The 12,640-nt window shown below is 74.5% G+C and overlaps 2 protein-coding genes across 2 annotated transcripts in view; one reads left to right on the top strand and one right to left on the bottom strand.

Annotated features, from left to right (window-relative positions):
* PPP1R13B (protein phosphatase 1 regulatory subunit 13B) overlaps positions 1-6,099 on the top strand; it is a 50,784-nt gene extending 44,685 nt beyond the window's left edge. Inside the window, 9 exon segments of the mRNA XM_054692828.1 lie at positions 1,526-1,695; positions 1,910-2,411; positions 3,278-3,853; positions 3,856-4,001; positions 4,290-4,427; positions 4,492-4,625; positions 4,823-4,989; positions 5,172-5,371; positions 5,666-6,099. Coding sequence (XP_054548803.1) covers positions 1,526-1,695; positions 1,910-2,411; positions 3,278-3,853; positions 3,856-4,001; positions 4,290-4,427; positions 4,492-4,625; positions 4,823-4,989; positions 5,172-5,371; positions 5,666-5,707 — 2,075 coding nt within the window. The 3' untranslated portion in view covers positions 5,708-6,099.
* A 114-nt stretch (positions 6,100-6,213) lies between these two features.
* ZFYVE21 (zinc finger FYVE-type containing 21) lies at positions 6,214-12,262 on the bottom strand. Its single transcript, XM_037504086.2, has 7 exons — positions 12,125-12,262; positions 8,822-8,872; positions 8,516-8,684; positions 8,332-8,404; positions 8,183-8,274; positions 6,768-6,910; positions 6,214-6,698 (listed from the first exon to the last, which is right to left on the bottom strand). Exons 1-7 carry the CDS (start codon positions 12,260-12,262, stop codon positions 6,663-6,665), a joined length of 702 nt encoding a protein of 233 aa, XP_037359983.1. The 3' UTR covers positions 6,214-6,662.
* Between the last annotated feature and the right edge of the window lie 378 nt (positions 12,263-12,640).

Below are 12,640 nucleotides of genomic sequence, written 5' to 3'. Positions count from 1 at the left end.
GCTGGCGGCCAGCCTGGCCTCCCCGCTAGTCTAGGAGGCGTGTGTACAGCCCCGGCGACCGTGGCCCTCGGGGTCCTCTGCCTCGACCCGCCATCCTTACCGTCTCTCCAGACAGCGGAGCGGAATGGGTCTGACCCTCCGCAGGTGGTTCTCGGGGGCGCGGCCACACCCGGGCGCGAGGCTGAGCTGCCCCGCCCCTCAGCCTGGTCCTAGTAACGCGGAGCCCACATGCCGGCGGCTCGCGGGCCCCAGGGAGGGTGTGAGCAGACAGGGCCGGCACCCTCTGTGCCCCCGAGCACAGAGCCCGTGACCGCACGCTGCTCCCCCGCACACCCTGGGCCAGCCGGGCTCCCTCCTGCGGGCCGCTGTGCTGCTCTGTCTCCCGCTCCCTCCGGGCACCTCGTCCGAGCTCTGGTGCCGCCTTTCCGCTGTGGCATAGCCCGGCTGCCCGGAGGTGGGCTCACCCCGCTCAGAGGTGGAGCGCTCCCCACGCGGTTCCGTGCACAGGGGCGGCGTGGGAGACCCACCTCTGGGTCTGTGGGGCAGTGCCAGCCCTCGACGTCGGGCCTGACTCCAGCTCCTCCCGGCAGCCTCCAAGCCTGTGAACCGCACACAGGTGCAGGCCCCCCGCGGCGCCCCCACGCACTGGCTCTGCCTCCAGACTGACAGGGTGTGCAGCCGCACCTGGGCTGAAGGAAGGGCCTCCTGAGCGTGACTGTGCCTCCTCAGGGCCCCAGGTGGGGGGCCGGGCAGCCCCTCCCCAAGCCCCTGCACGGCCTTCCAGGCACCGGCACAGCAGAGGTTTTTTGATTTTGATCGTAAGAGACGAAGAGGATTTTCTGAGTTCTGGCAGGGCCCAGCTTGGTCCTGCCCCACTGCACGGAGGCTGCTCCTTCCCACACGAGCCGTGCCCTGCCTCCGCGCCCTGCCGGTCCTGAGGGGCCAGGCCCTCCTTGCCCCTGGCGGCTGGCTGCCCGCAGCCCCACCACCCGGGTGCCAGTGTGCGCCCTCTTTCCGTCGGGAAGACGCTGCGTGAGATCCCACTCAGTCTCCTCGAGCCCCGGCTGCCCGACGCGCTCACCACGCACCCGAGTGACAGGCGCCGCTCCCATCCGGGGGCTGGACCGCCGTGCCACCCGGGGCGGGGTTTCTAGCAGACTCCAGGCAAATGCCCCCAGACCGTGTCCTTACCCGGAAGGTGATCTCACGGGGCTGCAGGGGCCGCAGCGCGGGCTCCCTGCTTACTGCCCTTGCTGGTGTCCCCGGGTGGACCTGACCTGTACTAGGGGCAGCGAATGTCCAGCGGGTCTCCGTCCCCTCACCCGGTTGCGGCGCCTGTGCCTGCCCAGCCGCGTCCCAGGCACACGTGGCAGCAGTGATGGCGCCACGCGTGGGCAGGGTGGGGCCGGGCCGGGCAGGGCTGGGTCACGGGTTCCGGCAGAACGTGGTATCCCAGGAGACTGTTCTTATGTTGGTTCAACTAATTTCAAGAAAACATCGACTTAAATCCTGCCTTCTTTTCAAGCTAACGACGGAAACTGGCCCACGTTAAAGCAGAACAGCAGCAACTCGGTGAAGGCAGCGCAGGTGGCCGGCGCGGACTGGAAGGATCCGGCTGTGGAGGGGCCGCTCAAACCGGGGGCCGTCTCGAGCCAACCCGTGCCCTTGTCGGCTTTGGGGGCCCCAGAGAAGCTGGTAGGTCCTGGCCCGCTCTCGGATGCCGAAGCCCCTCGCCGCCGCCCTGCCCCCGTGCCCCGTTGCGGGGTTGGAAGCTGAGCCCCGGGTGCTGCCCCAGCCCGTGTCCCGGCCACCCCTGGGTGGAGGCTTCACATCCGCCTTTGGTCTCTCCTGTGCCGCGGGTGGCGGTGCGGGGCCCTGGGCGACTGCCTTCTCCTTCGCACCCGATCAGGGCGTGGAGGTCGGGAAGGCGCCGCCCCCGATGCCTGCTGCCGGCAAGCCGCTGCCTTCCAGCTACGGGGCACACGCCGGCCCCCCGCCTGTGGGCCCGGGGTCCACAGACTCCCTGGAGAGGAGGAAGGAGGGCAGCCTGCCCAGGCCCAGCGCGGGCCTGCCCGGTCGGCAGAAGCCCGCCCCGCTGCCACCCCCGGGGGGCGGGCACCCGCCCGGCTCCTCGCAGCAGATCCAGCAGAGGATCTCCGTGCCGCCGAGCCCCACGCACCCGCCCGCGGCGCCGCCCGCGTTTCCAGCTGGAGACGGCAAGCCCGAGCTCCCGCTGACCGTGGCCATCAGGCCCTTCCTGGCCGACAAAGGGTCCCGGCCCCAGTCCCCCCGAAAAGGGCCGCAGACAGTGAACTCTAGTTCCATATACTCCATGTACCTCCAGCAAGCCACGCCGCCCAAGAACTACCAGCCGGCGGTGCACGGCGCCCCCAGCAAGCCGGTCAAAGCAGGTAGGCGGCCGCCCAGGCGGGAGGCTCTTCCGGGAGGAGAGGCCACCTGCGCCCTGACCATGGGCCGCGAGCTGCTCCACGCCCGCTCCGTCCTCACCTTGGGCGTGTACGAGGGGCCAGGCGGGGGATGTGCGGAGCCGCCTGCAGGTGGGCGCGTTCTGCCTGCCTGAGCCCCGCGCCACCCGGAAGCCCCCACTCGGGGGCTGGGCCCAGGTTTCCTCTCTCCCCTCCTCTGAGGTGACCCCTGCACAGGAGCAAGGCCTGGACCTGGGCCCCGGCCTCCGTGGCGAGCTGTGTCCAGGTCCTGGCGCAGGGCGGCAGGGGTGAGGGGGTGTCTGCGGCTCTTGGCCATGTTGGCCCAGGCGCCGTGGGGACTGCGGGGAGAACAGAGCTCGGCTCCCCACGCCCCTCCAGGTGGGCTCCGAGGCCGTGCAGCTGCCCCCACCGCTCCACTGTGGGCGGGCCCTTCAGGGGTCCCTGGGCACGGCGGCAGCCAGCCCGCGGGCTCAGGCATCCCCAGGGTGCCCAGGCCCAGGCGTCCGGTCTGCTGCGGCTGGGAAAGGCTGCCGCCTCCTCCCCTGGCCAGCGGGGCTGATCTGCACGGCCGCGGGGCCGCGTGGGGCAGTGTCCAGGGTCAGGCGCCGCACAGGGGTGGTGTGTCTCCACCGGCCAGAAGCCGGGCTGACTTGGGGCAGGAGAGGGCAGGTCACAGTGTTCCTTCTCCACGTGTGCCAGAGCCCCCGGGGTCAGGCTGGCCCACTGGAGGGACCCCTCCGGTTGGCGCGGGCCTCTGAGCAGAGGGCGCCATGGGGGATGAGAATCCAGGGTCCCGGCCGAGGCCGCTGAGGTGCGTGCTCTGTCCCCAGTGTACGGCAAGCCTGTCCTGCCAGCCGGCTCCACGTCCCCGTCGCCCCTGCCATTCCTCCATGGGCCTGCGCCCCCGCCACCCCCCGAGGGTGCCGAGAGGGAGCCAGAAGAGCAGGACGGCCCGGCCGCGCCCGCCGATGGCAGCCCGGGCGCCGTGGAGAGCCTGGCACGGCCGCTCAGCCCCACCAAGCTGACGCCCATGGTGCACTCGCCGCTGCGCTACCAGAGCGACGCCGACCTGGAGGCGCTGCGCAGGCGGCTGGCCAACGCGCCGCGGCCCCTCAAGAAGCGCAGCTCCATCACTGAGCCCGAGGGCCCCGGCGGGCCCAACATCCAGAAGCTGCTGTACCAGCGCTTCAACACGCTGGCCGGCGGCGTGGACGGCACCCCCCTCTACCAGCCCGGGCCCTCGCAGGACTTCGCCGGCACCCTGGCCGACGTGGACAACGGCAACACCAATGCCAACGGCAACCTGGGGGAGGACGGGCCCGCCCCGCCCACCGGCCCGCCGCCCGCAGCGCCCGGCCCGGGCTCCGACGCCAACGACAACCAGCTGCCCTCCCCCGGCCCCGAGGCCCCCCCTGCCCCCAGACGCCCCCGCCACTGGCCGAGGACGACAACAACAACCTGGCTGCGGCCCCCACCACCGAGCAGGTTCCCAGCCCTGGGGCCGAGGCCCCCTCCCCGGGGCAGGAGCAGGCGCCCCCACCGGCAGCCTCCACGGTGCGTGTCGCCCAGGGCCGGGCTGGGCCTGGGGACGCTGCCATTTAGCCAGGGCCCGCCCGTCCACCGAGGGCTCCCCACAGCGAGACCCGGGGCATGTGGGGCGCCTGGGCGATGGCCAGGGACCGGTCAGGGAGGCCCGGGAGGTGCCTGAGGGGGGGAGGCTGCTCTGGCACGGAAGGACGGGCGGGGGAGGGGGGTGTCACCGGGAGCCCCCGCCTGGGGCAGCGCTGGGCCAGCTGGGCCTGGGGCGGGCGCGGGCTGTGGCGAGTCACCTGCGCCCCGCAGGGCAAGCGCACGAACCTGAAGAAGCCCCACTCGGAGCGCACGGGCCGCGGGCTGCGGGTGCGCTTCAGCCCCCTGGCGCTGCTGCTGGACGCGTCCCTGGAGGGCGAGTTCGACCTGGTGCAGAGGGTCATCTACGAGGTAGGCGCGTGCGGGCTGGGCGGGAGGGGGCTGGGCGGCCCGCGCTGACGCGCCCTGGGCCCAGGTGGAGGACCCCAGCAAGCCCAACGACGAGGGCATCACCCCGCTGCACAACGCCGTCTGCGCGGGCCACCACCACATCGTCAAGTTCCTGCTGGACTTCGGGGTCAACGTGAACGCCGCGGACAGCGACGGCTGGTGAGGCCTCCCCGCGGCGGGGGCGGGGCGGGGGCGGGGCCGGCGGGCGGGGCGGGGCCTGCGGGGTGGGGCGGGGCCGGCGGGCGGGGCCGGCGGGCGGGCGGGGCGGGGCCGGCGGGCGGGCGGGGCGGGGCCGGCGGGCGGGCGGGGCGGGCCGGCGGGCGGGGGCGGGGCCTGAGCCGCCGCCTGCCCCCCAGGACCCCGCTGCACTGCGCCGCCTCCTGCAACAGCGCGCACCTGTGCCGGCAGCTGGTGGAGAGCGGCGCCGCCATCTTCGCCTCGACCATCAGCGACATCGAGACGGCGGCGGACAAGTGCGAGGAGATGGAGGAGGGCTACGCGCAGTGCTCGCAGTTCCTGTACGGTGCGTGGCGGCGCGGGGCCCGGGGCGGGCCGCCCCCCGCGCCCTCGGCCGCGGCTCTCGGGACGCGGCTCTCCCGGAGCCCGGCCGGGCGAGTCCGGGGGGCCGAGGACCGTCGGCGGGGGCGGCCTCTGGGGCGCCCCTCGGCCCGCGCGGCCCGGCGCTGAGCGCGGCTGTCCCCGCAGGCGTGCAGGAGAAGCTGGGCGTGATGAACAAGGGCCTGGTGTACGCGCTGTGGGCCTACGAGGCCCAGAACGGCGACGAGCTGTCCTTCCGCGAGGGCGACGCCATCACCGTCCTGCGGCGCAGGGACGAGCGCGAGACCGAGTGGTGGTGGGCGCGCCTCGGGGACCGGGAGGGCTACGTGCCCAGAAACCTGCTGGGGGTAGGTGCCCACCCCTGCCGGCCAGCCGCGCCCCCCGGCCTGGCCCCTCCGGACGCCGCGCCCTCCAGCCGTGTGCCCGGTTCCCGCGGGGCGAGAATCCCCTGGGGCAGAACGTCCACGGGCTGGCTGGGGTAGGCGCTGCCCCTGCCATTGCGGCCCCAGGGGGTGGGCAGCGCCTGCCTGTGGGAGCCCTGGCGCTGACCCCACATGTGGGCTCCAGGAGAGGGTGAGGGCTGGGTGCTGGGGGGGCGGGCAGGGCAGGGCAGGAGCGCAACTCGCCCCCTTCCTTCCCAGCTGTACCCGCGGATCAAGCCCCGACAGCGCACGCTCGCCTGAGCCCCTGGAGCGGCCGGCGCCCACAATGTGAAACCTGCCGGTGTTTGGGCGGGACCTGCCCTTAGCTCGCCTGAGACCGGGGGACTCTTGAAGACTGAACTTTGCCAATTACTGTAAATCCAAATAAATACTCAGCTTTCAAAACAGCCGCCTGTTGCCAGCGCGCAGCCCTGTAATTACCCGGCCCGGGCGCCAGCGAAGGTCAGCACCCCCACTTGGTCCCCAGGCCACCCCCATTCTCTAAGCCACCCCAGCTGAAAACGCAGTGGCCTCGAGGTCCGCCCCTCCCAGAGCCCACCCTGGGGCGGAAGCCCGACCCGCTGTCCACACTGCATCCCCTCCTCGCCGGCGGCCCCACTCACGCCAGCCCCGGGCTGGACACTCAGCCGGCCGTGCGGCTGCAGCTCCGCGGTGGGCGGAGGGGCTGGCCCTGGCCCGGCCCCACAGGCGGGCACGGTATGTGTCCGACCAGGCCGTCCAGAGCCCGGCCTCGTGCATGCCCCCGCGCGCCGTGTGCGGTCGTGTGGACGGCGCAGGCCACGCAGCTGGGGTGCCTGCCCGCGCCTGTACATGCACAACAAGGTGCTCCCCCAGCGCCGCGCAGCCCACGAGCGAGGGCGGGCTGTGCTTCCAGAAGAGATTGAATCGCAAGGTTTATATACAAATTGTTATACAGTTATTTTAATAAAGTGAAATACTAAGTGAAAAGTATAAAACGCATGACCAGCTCTTCCCTGCAGTGGCCAGCGGAGGCCTGTCCCGGGCCAGCATCGGGCCGCGGTGCACAGCCCTGGGGAGATGGGGCGCCAGCAGGTGGTGCCCACAGAGGCCAGCGTGCCCGGCAGCAGAGCGGGTGGTCTGTCCGCCCAGGCCCGGGCAGGCGCAAACCCTGAAGCCTGAAGCTGTGGAGCGTTGGCGGCCAGCTGCTCCGGGCAGGGCCTGCAGGGCGCCGCGGTCACTGGTCCCGAGACTCGCACAGGAGCTTGGCGGCCTGCAAGGCGGGGCGAGTGAGCACAGGGCAAGGCGGCCTGGGGTGGGCACCGGCCGGCAGCGCGCCCACCTTGTGCATGGCCACCAGCCACGCGGTCGACTGCCTCCTGCCGGTGCTCGAGTCCTCCCGGGCTGCCAGCCTCAGCTGGGCCACGTCCTCCGCGCCCCGCGCCACGTACTGCAGGGACATGCCGGTGGCCCGGGCGCTGCCTCCTGGAAGAGGGACGAGGTGAGACACGGGCTGACCTGCCAGGAGCCCTGATGCGGTGGCCGGTGGCCTTCCCCAGCCCTCGCGCGGAGGCCCCGCCCTCCCGTGGATGCCCTGAGGTGACAAGCGGGGGCTGGGGCAGCTGCTGGGGGCCACTGCCCAAAGGCCAGCCAGCCGTTGCCAGCGAGGTTCCTGCCGCTGGGAGCCCTGCCAGGCTCATCACACACCCCTGGGGCCGGGGCCACCGGGAGAGCAGTCAGACCGGGCCAAGCCGAGGGGCGGCCCACGTGCCCCACCTGGACGGCGCCGAGGCCCCTGGGCCTGTCCCAGGGAGGGGGCACTTGCTGCCCAGACGTGCCACCCTGTGGGGACCCACCTGCGGCTTTTCCGCCCGTGACTCCGAGCAGTAAAACGAGTCTGAAGATTCCATCAGACGCAGACCTGAGCCACACCCAGAGGCCCCAGCCGGCCCTGACCTCTGGCTCTGCGCACCTGCTGCCTCTTTGCCCTGTCTGCTCAGGCAGGGGCCGTTGCCTCTCCCCCCCGCCCCCCCAAAAAACAGCTGCACCAGACCTGCCGGGCCCAGTCCCTGAGCCCGGACAGAAGCTACACTGCCCTGTGCGCAGACGCAGGCTGCTGGCCGCCGGCCCCTCAGCCCAGGGACCCCAGCTCACGCCCACGGCGAGACTCTGAAGCGGGGGTTCAGGAGCTGCCGACAGCAGGAAGACGCTGCCCCTAAGGCCGCCGCCAGGGGGCGCGCCGCGCCGCCAACCGAGGCTGCTGGGGGGGGGCCTGGACACCGCCCGCCCTCCCCCCAGGCCCCGGGTCTGCGGGAGCAGCAGCAGCAGCGCCCTCCTGGGCCCCAAGCTCCCTGGGGGGCAGGCAAAGGGGCACCTGGGCTGGTCCCCGCCTCTCCACACACTGCCCTTTCACGGGCGCCCCGGACCTGCGCGCGCTGGGGGGCACCGGGCCCGCCAACCCCCGCCTGGCCTGGCTCAGCCTCGTGGTCTGGGGCTCAGGGAGGATGAAGGGGCCGGGGGCCTGCGCCCCAGGAGCAGCGCCCCCTGGGCAAACCCCCCGCAGGTGGGCCAGGAAGGACTTTTTCCCAGAACTGGGGGCCCCGAAGCAAGAGCCCGCAGCGGGCGGGGCGGCGCAGGCAGGCGGCACAGCCGGGCTCCGGGCCCTCTGCGCAGGGGCGGCCCGCGGCGAGCGCCCGGCCGAGTCCCAGAGGCGGGAGCCGCCCGCCCCCGCTGCCCCCCGCCCGGCCAGGCCCGTACCTGCGGCGGGGCCGCCCTCGGCGAGGACCTGCACCCCGGCGATGCGCGCGACCTCCAGCTCGCGGTGGCGGTCCCCGTCCAGCAGCAGGAACCTGCGCAAACAGGGCGTGGGCTCGCGCTCCGGGCCCCGCCCGCCCCGCCCCCCTTACCTCTGGTCGCTGGACAGTCGGCAGACCATGGGCTCCGGCCGCGCGCCCCCCAGCGTCACGAGGAAGGCGGCTCCTGGGGGAAGAGCGCGTGAGGGGGCCGGGGCCACCGGGGGCCGCCCCCCGCCCACCCCGGGGCTGCCGAAGGGGCGCGACCGCACCCCCCCCCCCCCCCCGCCCCACTCACCGCTCAGCAGCACCTTGAGCTGCGTGTCGTAGAAGTCGGCCTCGCGCAGGGACACGAGGGCGCAGCGCGCGCACTGGCGCACGGGGTCCACGAAGCACATGCGCCGCAGGGGCACCTTCCGGCCGCAGCACTTGTCACAGAAGCACTTCCCGCAGCGGCGACAGTGGTGCTGGGGGCCGGGCGACAGTGAGGGGGGCGGCCGCGCCCGGGGCGCGCCTGGGTCGGGAGGCCGCTCGGAGGGGCGGGTGCTCCGGGCGGGCTCACCCACTGGGCGCCCCAGCGGCCCGCCCCACCCACGCCGCTCACCTTCCTGGTGAGAAAGTCGAACTTGGCGTCGCACTGCATGCACCGGGGGCACTAGGAGAGGAGGCGGGTGAGGCCGGGCTGGCGGGTGGCCCGGGGCGGGGGCGGGGAGCCGGGGCCCAGCGCGGTCACCTCCCACACGGCCAGGGGCGGGCAGGAGCGGGACGGGCGGCAGAGGTCACAGCGCGACTGTGCTGGCGCCCGGCGGCCAGGGTCGGGGAGGGCTCGCGCTCTGTGCCCGGGACTCCCAGGACCCCTCGCTCGCGCCCGGAAGGGACCCGAGGCCGCCTGGGCCGGAACCCCAGACGGGAGAGGCCGGCTCTGAGGACTGGGGGCCCCTCCTCAGGGCCCGCCCGGTCCTGCCCCGGGAGGCCAAAGGTCACCGCCAGGGCCCCCGACCTACACCCGGACCCTGTCGCTGCGTGGCACTCACGGGTGCCCAGGCCCCGGGACCACAGGATGTCACGGGCCCGGGAGCCTCGGGTCCTGCCTCCGTCCTGCCTGGCCTCTCCCCTGGGGCGGTGCCCCCCGCTCTGTGCCCCGCTTGGGAAGCCCTGCTCGGAGGCCCACAGGCCGGCGCCAGGCAGGCAGCCCGTGAGGAGAGAGGCGCCCCCTCCGGCCCACGCCTGCCCCGAGTGGCCCCAGCAGCCAGGGCCGGGCCCTGCAGTGCTGAGGGGGCGTCTGGCCAGCGCGGGCTCCCCTGAGCTTGGAAGGCGCGATGTCTGGGGAGCCTCCTCTGGTCTGTGCCGCTTTCTGGACTTGGGCACAGGATCCAGCCATCCCCCTTCCCTTCCAGAACCACCTAGACTCCCCGCGGGCTTTGGGCAGCGGGCCGGCCACTTCGAGCGCTGATGCTGCCCATGCCTGCCAGTTCCAGAGCCTTCCGCACAGCCTTTGCCTCCGCAGGGTTGCGGGGTCCCGGCCTCCGTGTGCCACGCTGCTCCCTGACCCAGACACCCCCAGGCGTGGGATCCCCCACAGCCTCAAGGCAGGGTGGCCAGCAAAGGGTGAGGAGCGTGACCGCTGCCGCTCCGGCCCCCCCCGCCCCGGCCCCCCGAGCAGGGCTGGGGCTGCGTGGGCTCAGGTGGAGCTGGCAGTGGAAGGACCACGCCCGAGAGTCAAAGTCCCCCCTTAAAGGTAGGCACGAGCTGCCAAGACAAGAAACACAATCCAGGCTGAGCGGCCCCGCCTGTCGGCCACACGCGAACTCCCACGGCCAGCGCGGGAGCCCGGGCGGGGGGGAGAGCAGGCGCCGGCTGACGTCCAGGTCATTCCCTCTGGGGCTGGGGGCGACCGCGCCGGCCACCCCAGAGCAGAGGGCCGCGGGCCGGGCTCCAAGGATGCCCCGCTCACCAGGCAGGGGGGGCACACCCGACTGCACCCGCCCCGTGCCGTGCGGCACAGACGCCAGCGAGCAAGGACAGGGGTGACGTGTCCCCCGGCCCGCGGCCAGGTGCCGTGCTGGGCGGCCTGCAGCTCCCCATCCAGTGCTCTGAGAACCCCTCCCCAGGTGAGCCCCGGGTCAGCCAGAGGCCCCGCAGGTCCCGCTCTCCGCCCCGGTGTCTGGGCAGCTGGGGCGCCAGAGGCCCGGGGGCCTGACCTGACCCCAGGAAGCCGGTCCCCTCCTCACGGCCTCCCCCACCCAGCGCCGTCTCGGGCCACACCCTCGTCACCGCCTCGCGGAGGGCAGGGCGGAGGGCGGGCGAGGCGGGTGCACAGGTTTTAGGGGTAAAACTCAAGACCTGGGGCTGCCTGTGGCCGCCCAAGCCCACGCCCCTGCCCGTGGACACTGGGTGGGGCCCCCAGGACCCTCATGGGCCGCAGTCGCACCAGCCCCGGGAGCTGAGCCTGGCGCTGGAGAAGGACCCGCCGGGCTGACCGCAGAGAAGCCGAGTTACAAACCACCCGGGCGCTCACACCCCCCCAACTTTCCAACCGTTTCAGGGGACCCAGCCATGGCGAGGCGCCCACCAGACCCCCAGGGGAGGCAGGGCAGCGACCCCTGCCCTCCTGTCCCAAGCGCACACCCCGGTCTCACACCTGGGCCGCCGGCCCCCGCCCACCAGGCCGACCCCTGCTCCCAGGGCGCCCCGTCTGTCCCCCAGGCCCCTGACCGGCGACACCACCCAGGCAGCCCCAAGGCCTCCTGCCCCCGCCCCGCAGCACCTGGCTCACTGGGCCGCCTAACAAGCCGGGGTCTTCGTGGGGATGACACCCCATAACAGGTGGGGCTGGACCCCAGCGCTCCGGCCCCAGGCTCCCGACATGAGGCGGCCGGCGGGAGAGCAGGACGTGGCCTGGGAAGCCCAGAGCCCGGGAAGAGGGGGCAGCGAGGGGCAGCGCCCGGCCGTCCCAACAGCCCCGCGGCGGCGCCGCCAGAAGCTGGCCAGGGCCGCTTGGGGGGCATCTGAGGAGGCTCCTGGGGGGGCCGCGGGAGGGCCCGGAGGACACCCTGGGGTTACCCCGGCAGCCCCAGCAGGGGACGGTCCAGTCTGTTCGTTCCAGGCCCGCAAGGGCCAAAGTGCCGCGGAGGAGCTGGACAGGCTGCCGGGGGAGGACGGCCGCGCCCGGCTTCCAGGCCGCTCTGGACAGAGGGCTCACCCCGACTTCGCGCGGCGACCCAGGATGGCGCCCCCTTCCAGTCTGCGGCCCGAGACACCCCGTTGGGGGGCGGCGCGGGAGGAAGGCGGCCAGTCGGGATTTGGGGCGCGCCCCTCCGAGGGCCTCCCCAAGTGGCCGACGAGCTCCCGACTCAGAGCCGCACCAGCGCCCCCCGCCGGCGGCGGGGTTCCCGGCCCGCCCGGCCGCGGCGTCTGGGAGCAGCGCAGCCCCCGCCGCCCGCCGGAGCCCCGGGGCCCGCGCGCGGCCGTGTCCAGGCCCGGGCCGGCTGCGGGCCGAGGGCCCCGGGGCGACTCGCGGGAGGCGGGGCCGGGGGCGCACCCCGGGGCGGGGCGGGGCGCGGCAGACGGAGGGGGGGCCGCGGCGGGCCCCCCGAGGGGACGCCCGGGGCGGGGGGGGGGCGCGGCGGGGGGGGGGCGCGGCGGGCCCCCCGAGGGGACGCCCGGGGCGGGGGGGGGCGCGGCGGGCCCCCCGAGGAGACGCCCGGGGCGGGGGGGGGTCGTGGCGGGGGGTGGGGGCGCGGCGGGCCCCCCGAGGAGACGCCCGGGGCGGGGGGGGGTCGTGGCGGGGGGGGGTGGGGGCGCGGCGGGGGGTGGGGGCGCGGCGGGCCCCCCGAGGAGACGCCCGGGGCGGGGGGGGGGGGACGGCGGGGACGGCCGGGCCCGGGCGCGAGCGGCCGCGACCCACCTCCTTGTCCGGGACCCACGGCGGCTCCTCCAGGCCGAAGGGGCTGGCGAGGCCGCGGTGCGCAGGCACCATGCGGAGGCCGCTGGGCGAGCGCACCAGCGTCTTGGCGTCGCGGCGCGCGGCCACCTCGGAGGCCATGACGCCACTCCGCGACCGCCGCCCCGCACTCCGGCCCCGGCCCCGAGCCCCGCCCGCCGGCGGCGCCCGCGCCCAATCGCCGCGCCCGGCCCGGCGCGCGGGCCAATCGGCGCCCAGGCCCCGCCCCCCCACGGCCCTCTCCAATCCGCGCGCGGGCCCTTCCGCCCACCCTGCGCTCGGCCGCCAACCGGTGATGAGGGACGGCCCGGGCACGCTCCGCCCCTCCCCGGCAATTGGGACTTTGGATTGGCCAGTTAATTGGCGACGTGGTCACCGCTTCTTCTCTGATTGGCGTAGCCTAGGCGGACGCCCCGCGCTCATTGGAGGAGGAGAGCGCGAGGGGCGGGACGGCGCGAAGAGGCGTGCGGCGCGCGGAAG

The sequence above is a fragment of the Talpa occidentalis genome, unplaced genomic scaffold (assembly GCF_014898055.3).
Source record: "Talpa occidentalis isolate TD23 unplaced genomic scaffold, MPIMG_talOcc4v2.1 talOcc4.11, whole genome shotgun sequence".
Classification (NCBI taxonomy): Eukaryota; Metazoa; Chordata; class Mammalia; order Eulipotyphla; family Talpidae; genus Talpa; species Talpa occidentalis.
The sequence above is the reverse complement of the archived record's forward strand: the minus strand, read 5'-3'. Positions and strand labels throughout refer to the sequence as shown.